We start from the raw sequence: 8191 nt of genomic DNA, 5'->3' as shown, positions 1-8191 counted from the left end.
ATTAAAATATAATGTACTGTTGCCCTGCACTGGTAAAACTGGTGTGTTGGCTTCAGAAACGCTACTATAGTTTATATAAATACCCTGTCATGTAGCCACAGGGGCAGCCATTCAAGTTGGGAAAAGGAGAAAAGGCACAGGCTACATAGCAGATAATAGATAAGGTCTGTAGAATATAATGGGGTTTCAATGGCTGCCCCATGACTACACAGCAGCTTTGTTTATATAAACTATAGTAGTCTTTCAGAGGCAAACACACCAGTTGTACCAATGAAGGGCAACAGTACACTATATTGTAATTACTTTAATACATTAAAATATTTTGGTGTCACTGCTCCTTTAATGCAGTTCAAACACATTGACGCAGTAGATCAAAGCTAAGAGTGCTTTGATAAATGTGCTAAATTGTATACTTTATGCCAGGGCACCCTGAGGCATCTGACCAAACACTAACCCCCCCTCCATGCTTACCTTCTTTCTGACAGTTACAAGTGGCAGTTTTCCCCACACCTGTTAGAGTTCTGTACACTGCTGCCTCAGGAAAGCTCTTCACCTTGCCTAATGGCAAGAGAGGAAGTGCCTTATGCATATGGAAGCTGTACCAACGTGTAACAACAGAAAACTATTTCACATTTGTCCAAAGTTTCCCTCTGAAACTTTAAACAGTATTCTTATGGAGTTTTTGTCTCACTGATTTTATCTTTGGACATACACATAGGTGGTAATATCAAAAATCTTCTATAGTTACAATGGCTGTGTATCTCTACAATTTCCTTATGACAGTAATGCAATACAGCTGGATCAAAAGTAGTGGAGGGCAACTTCTCCACAGATTCAGAGTAATGTGCATTCATGATCACTTAGAGGGGCATATTTACTAAACAGTAGCAGTTAAAATTTGGAGTATTTTCACCTAAAATAAAATTTGCTGCAGGATTGCCATTTTACTAAAAGGAGAGTACCACAAGTTTTGGTAAATTAACTACGAATTGGTGAAAATTCTCTTTGCACTGGCGAGTACAATTTGTCCTGTAAATATTTGCCAATTTGCCAAGAGCACAAGAATTACATTTCTCAAGGTTCAGGCCAGCGAATTACCACTATAGTTAGAGCCTATTGCATCCCATTCTGCATCAGCTCCTGCATTCTAATTTTCCACATCCGTCATTTCTTTATGGTGTAAATTCTCTAGAGAATTTTCCCCACTACAATTGCATGGGAAAAAATACTGTTAATATTTCTGGCATTTGGAGAATGGCTGATATGTTACAGACTGACCTAGTCTTGTTTTTTTAGTTGAAAACCATATTTTACTTAATGTTTTTCTTTTTTTAATTTGTCACCTTTCTATTCTGCCTCACTATAGATTGCAATTTAAAATTCCATCTGGTTGCTGGAGTCAGTGACCCTTGAACCAAAAACACAATTAATTAATTAAGGCTATATTTTTTATTGTAATTCTTATTGCTGATCTTCCTCTTGAGGATATATTTTAGTTATTTTTAATTCTGACTTCTAAATTAAATGCTGTTTGCTAGGGAAGTAACCTTAGCAACCTATCAGCTTTTTAAATTCCACATTGAAGAACTGCAGAGCAGTAAGATAAATAACTAAAAAAATAAAAACAATTGAAGATAAGTAAATACAAAAAAAAAAATTAAAAAAATAAAGACCAGAAAGACATTGTATAAGAATTCCACTGCCTACACAATCACAATAAAAATTTAAGGTGAACTACTCCTTTAATAAAAAGTAGTGAAGTACACAGGATGCATCTGTTAACCTCTTCTTGGAATTGCCTAAAAGAAGCTAACCTTCTCCCACAGCAGCAAAGCTTTTAAATTCACACATGAAATGCTGTTATTATATTGTCAGCCAGTGTCGAAGCTGTAAGAAAATTAGAGAGAAAATTAGAAATCACAAAAGCATAAAACAATAAAACAAAAGTTAGCAGTTATGCATCTTGGCATATTTTATTATTAACCTGTACAAAGCAATTAGTATTTAACTTACACTGTTTAGTCAAATGTTTGTCTTTTATGTACCTGGAAAATATATATGAATTGTTTTGTTTTCTTTTATGTCTGGTCAAACATCATTGCAATCTATGAAAGCCCCAGATGTTCCTATATACGGTATATCCAAATATTGTCTAGCTTAAATCACTAGGGGAAGCCTAAATGTAAGGCACCCCTGATGATTATAATTACTTGCCTGATACCTTGGGCTGGTGCTTCTGTTAGCAGAAATCTGCACTGGCCAAAGGTACTTCTCAGCAAGCACCACAGAGTGGTTGTCTTCTTCCTCTTCTTTTTCCAATGGCCTTGGGCTGACACAGTAGAGTGGAAAAGCCTGCTTTTTGTTTAAGGTTCATCATTTTTACTCTACTGTGCATGCACACCCAGTGTGAAGAAGAAAGAAGCAGGAAGAAAGTTTGCAAAAGTCATAAATACTTTTTAGTTTCGATACTCATTCAGCAATACTTAGGCTAAAGAGGTTTCAGTAAGATTTCCAAAACTAGTACATCCTAGCCCTTCTCAGCATAATAAAGGAAAAGGAAAGGTAAAAACTAAGTAAGCTTTATCAGAAAGGTCTATGTAAATACAACCATAAGCACTAACAGAAACGCTGCACTAAGTTCTCTTTCAAAATCCAGTGATTCACATTATTGACAGTGGGAAAGCAAGCATTTTGGGGAGATTAGTTGCCTAGTAGTAGCACAAATTTAACTGCGGGTGACAAATCTCCTTGTGAGCCATAAACCTTTATGATTTTTCCAAGGGTTTTGATACAGTGCAACATATACTTATATTTAAACAATAGGCAAAAAGTATGTTCATCATAATACTAATCCATTGAACTACTGTTAAAAGGGGAGAGTAATGCTTTACTTCTGCAGTACATGTCTGCAGTATTTGACACTGTTTGACCATTTCCAGTTATTTCACATTCTGACACACAACTGAACGTAGCATAAACAGAAATGTATGAAAGGCACTTAGTCAACATCCCTTCGAGAAGACCTATTGTAGGTAGGAGGTTACTGCTTCAAATCTCCCAAGTTTATTCTGCAAGGTTAAACCATTTTCCTTCAGCAAGACAGAAAGTAAAATTTCCAGGATCCTGCATTTGTGGCAAATTTTGGAACCTGGAAAATACAGATATAAACTGCCACTACAAACACTGGTCACACCTGGCAGAAATTAAAAGGGAAAGCCAGAGTAGTGGTGCATAGCGTCCTTTTCTATACTGCTGCAGAACTTGGATCAGGAATTTTAAAAGCTTAGTTATTGATAGGTTATGTACCATAGTAATTAGCTCTAATTTGATTTGACTGTCCCAAAGGCTACCAAAAAACTAGACTAGAGTTCCAATTCTTTGTGATCTGTAGAACCCCTAAATATTATTAAAAATGACAATTCCTGCTATTTACTTTCTAAAATTGGAATAGTAAAAATATTGCTAAACATGCCATCTGTCTTTTATTCATACTTGCAAAGGTTGGGAGCTATATTATTAACTTTTTTAATAGTGCAGATGAACTAACCTTAAATTGCCTGATGTCTCCTTGAGCAACAAGGTGATGTTCATTCTCTGGAGTGATACAATAAGCAAGTCTCTAAAATATGAAATAATGAAAACAGTGTTTTACAAAATTGGTACTTTTTTGTAGGCAGATTTTAAATTAAAGTATTAAATCATTGTCTGTGAAGCTTCTCATTCATTCAGGTCATGGTATATTTGTAGTAACAAGTCAAATCAGTTGGACTTGCTGTGTTTTCCTTGAAAAGATTAATACAGATATATTCAATCATTAATTCATAATTTCAAGGAAAGACAATAAATACCTACCTACCTAGCTGTATCTTTCAGCTTTGTATTTAAGCAATTCGGATTTATAAATTGATACAAATCAAGACTGAGTTGGCACATGCTTTTTCTACCATTTGTCATATATTAATAATAGGGGCAGATTTATCAAAATGTGAGTTTAATGTTTAATACATAAAAATTTACCCATGTTCTATTCATTCCTATCAATATATATATATATATGGTGATTTATAACTTTCACCTCTTGATAAATACACTTCTTAAAATCCCATATGCATAAATAGAAAGCGGGTGAATTTTAATGCTTAAAAACTCACATTTTGATAAATCTGCCCCTTAGGGGCCCATTTATCAAAGTCTGATAAGTTCCACTGTGCGTTAAAAGCGCGAAAATTTCACATCGTGGTCATACGAAAATATCTTGGTACGATCTGAAAGTTCCCAAATTTTCGTATCTGAACGATCATAAACAGGGCAAAAAACTCTCCGACTTTGATTCTTCAGTGCATGATTTTGGAAGCCTCCTATAGGACTCAAAGGCACTCTGCAGCTCCAACCTGGCCCAAGGAAAGTCACGATACTGAAGCTTGAATGAATTCCGAAACTTTCGTACTCGTTGCGACAAATAAGATTTTGTCGCACAAATTGTAGTAAAAATGTACGAAAAAGTAGAGGAAATTAACGAAAAATTCACAGAAAATACACACACTTCTAAGACTTAGAAAAATACAAATTTTTAGCATTCGGACTGAATCATACTTTAATGAATGGGCCCCTTAGTGTTGTTATTGTGGAACATGTGGCGTAATTGAGAAACTGGGACACTCAGTAATAAAAATCCTGCAAAAACTGTGTAATCTGAACTGTGGAGTTCCTGTTTCAGTCCCATGATACTACACCTGAATATTCTCCTTAGATATCAGCATGATGAAACATATTTTATTAAATTCTTTCAGACTCCTAGGATCTTCTCAAATTAATCATTTTTGAATGCTAAACATTGTATTTTTCAGCAAAATATATTTTAAATACTACTTCTGATAAAATAATGTATGTAAAAGGCAATGTGTTTCTTACCTCTCGTAATGATCCTCGCATTGTAAGAAATTTATAGATGATGTATATAGGCACCAATGTCATGGATGACAGCGCTATTGCCCATCCAGTTCGATTAGCCCAAGGTGGAAATTTGTATTCATCATACATCAAAGGCTTGTAGGTCACAATACTCACAATTACCACAAACTTGGATGATAGAAAAAAAAATGAGACAGTTATTTAATAGCCCTGATCTTTATAAAATTGCATACATTTTTACTGTTGGGTTAAAAAAGAATAATATTACCCAAGGGCTTAAAAGTATATGGTATTCCCTGCTGCAGGAATGCAAGGTTGTAAAACTTGGAGAACCAGTAACATCATGAAGTGAAGACATTTCATGTTAGTCTTTTATCCAACACTTAAAAATAAACAATTTCTTGGCAACAAATGTCTTTTATATATGAGAACAGTGTTCACTCTGTCACAAAGAGCCACAAATGGTATGTTGTATCTAAAACCATGGTATTCTACAATGCTTACTCATTGGGGCCTATTTATTATGCTGTGTAAAGCGAAATTTGCCAAAAAACTGTGTAAAAAGCTGTGTAAAACAAATGGCAAATTTCAATTTTGGAACCCCATATTTTATATCGTTATTTTACGTAAGTTCCAGTGGAAGATAAAACATGTAAGAAAATTATGCCTTTTTATATGGCAAAGCCTGGCTGTAACGATATCTGGTGGTCTGGTGGGGCATCAGGGACACCTGCCATCTTCATCTGTTAGACACGCAAGCGTGGGCGTGTCCATCTCTTGCGATGCATTCTTTCGTCCGGCACGTGAGTGGAGTCATTTTGGCGTGAAATTAAAATATTTTAAAACACTCACTGCCCTGCATTCATGGTCCAACTTAGGTCTATTCTTGATAGTTCCTGGGTGCATTTATTGTACTGTTTTGCTGTGTTTGACTCCTGCCTGTTACTCCTGATTCTGCACCACACTGATTGTTACTGACCTTGGCCTGTCCTTTGCCTTCTCTGACTCTTTCCCCGTTCTTCCTGCCATACGGTTTGGTTCCCTTGCCTGCTCAGAACTCTCACCTTGGGTCTGTCACTATAAGTCCCTGCTGTCCCACTAGACCACCAGGTATCGTTAAACTGGCAAATTTTGTCGCTGGTTTTTACACAGCATAATAAATAGGCCCCATTATCTGCTATGTAAACCTGTGACTTTTTTGCTTTTTCCACTTGTATTGTTGTCCTCCATGGCTGCATAGCAGTTTATTTATATAAAACTAAAAAAACTGACACAATATGCATAGTGCAACACTGATCCCTCTGAGCCCTCACTGAAGTGACAAAAGGGATGTTGTAAATGTAATGTAACTTATATTATATTGTCAGACCCAAAACTGGGTTAGGAAATGCAAGAACACCACCTAGACTCAGCTTTCAGAGATCAGATAAGCTTTTTAATACACCGGAAAGAAAAACAACTTGTAGTCTGAACTTTCCGTGTCAACATGTATCATATAGGGTATTCAGATAACATGATGATAAATAACTGAAGATGTCCTAAAACTAAGTACAAAACAAGCATTTCTAGATATTTCTATCTGTAAACAACTTAAGCAAACATGTCAAAACAGCTTGACCAAAGTTTAGCTAAATTAGGCCTAAGAAGCCTCAGCTATAGTTTCTTAAATGTATATTCCCAATTTATTAAATAACATTTTAAATCATAAACATGGTACTTTAGAGACAAATACGTTTTATATTAGGCAGATTAATTACTTTCTCACTGACACCTAAATGGAGGTATAAGAATGATTTGTGGAGGTTTAGTCTCACCAGCTGATAAACCTCCTTAAATGTATCAAGTCCCTTCAGTGAATATATCCTAGGGAATAGGCACTAGACTGGTTGTAAGCTGCCATAGAGCCATGCTTTATTTTGCGTGGGTTTGCTTGGCCTCAGTGTACTTGAAATGTAAGGACCTATTTTAAATTTCACTTTACACATAGCCAGTACCAACCATATTTAGGGAATACACGGAAGCTGCCAGTGCCCACTGTTTTTTCTTGAACAATGTACTTGTGGTGTAGGACCTACTACTCTTTTTGTACAATATGATGGTGATGCCATTTCCCATACAGTATATTACTAAGTACTCAGTGGGAGGTGTTGGGGGAGGCCCTTTTCCACAGACATATTATATCTAGGGCTATATAAGTGAGTGTGTGTGTGTATATATGTTTTGTAGATACTTTTTTATTGATTTGGCAAGTTTGATAGCGTTCTAATTACACAGCTAGCTCCATAACTATTAGAAATAGAATCTGTGCACTGAGCCACATGTAACTAAAAGCTAAATAACTGAAAAACTACAAAACATAAAAAATAAAAACCAATTGCAAATTGTCTCAGAATATCAATGTCTACATCATACTAAAAGTTCATTTAATGGTGCACAACCCCTTTAGGGCGATTTTTGTCAATTTTAGCAAATTCACCACCTAATATATCTTTACCTAATAATATTTCTGAAATAAGAAGCTGCAAAGTGGAAGGTTTGAGGTGATTTTTTGGAAATGACATCAAAATTGCCAACTTTAGGAAAGCTTTACAGTTTGGTGGTGGAAAGACATGTGTACCCATTTTGGATTTGGGGAATGTGTAAAATATATATGGCTTTTTGTGGTCAACAAACCCAACATAAAATGCAGTAAATGTGTTGGTTTTGTAGTAACTCAGTTAACAGAAATGATAGATCATATGGAGTATTTTCATCTTGGGGCCCTTACATGCCACATACTTAAGTAAACCTATTCACATTGGGAATCAAACTATTCAGTGGACCCCTGGCATTCATATTTAAGGTATTTTATCTAGTTACCTAATGACCTATAGGTGATAAGATGCTGTAGACTGATAGCTTGAGATCATTTTTCAAAAATGTCACAAAAAGAACCATAACTTTAGAAAAGCATTGCAACTGTTAGTGGAATTTTTGTCCTTGAAATCTGAAGTATGCAGATTTATGGAAGTGGTGCTGGGAGTCTTTGCACCATACAAGCAATAAAACTAGACATATTTGGTTTTGACATTGTTTGGGAGACATTGGGTTTTCCAAATCAGTTGTATTTTGTGCATAAAATAATTTGTTTCTGATATACATGTTTAGATGATGAAAAATATAATTTTTTTAAATGTTTTAGACATTTATAAGCCTATGTCTTGTTATAGAAATGGAATTACAGCAAATTCTAGCATATTTTGAAATCTTACGTTGTCCTGAAAAAAATAATATATAATTT

At 35.2% G+C, this 8191-nt stretch overlaps 1 protein-coding gene across 1 annotated transcript in view; it reads right to left on the bottom strand.

Annotated features, from left to right (window-relative positions):
* Positions 1-253: 253 nt before the first annotated feature.
* slc6a2 (solute carrier family 6 member 2) overlaps positions 254-8191 on the bottom strand; it is a 127401-nt gene continuing 119463 nt past the window's right edge. Inside the window, exons 13-15 of the mRNA XM_018093473.2 lie at positions 4912-5079; positions 3548-3619; positions 254-1887 (exon numbers count right to left, since the gene is read on the bottom strand). Coding sequence (XP_017948962.2) covers positions 1864-1887; positions 3548-3619; positions 4912-5079 — 264 coding nt within the window. The 3' untranslated portion in view covers positions 254-1863. The remainder of the gene's footprint in view (positions 1888-3547; positions 3620-4911; positions 5080-8191) is intronic.

Source organism: Xenopus tropicalis, chromosome 4, assembly GCF_000004195.4.
Source record: "Xenopus tropicalis strain Nigerian chromosome 4, UCB_Xtro_10.0, whole genome shotgun sequence".
Classification (NCBI taxonomy): domain Eukaryota; kingdom Metazoa; phylum Chordata; class Amphibia; order Anura; family Pipidae; genus Xenopus; species Xenopus tropicalis.
This window is presented reverse-complemented; position numbering and strand designations above follow the sequence as displayed.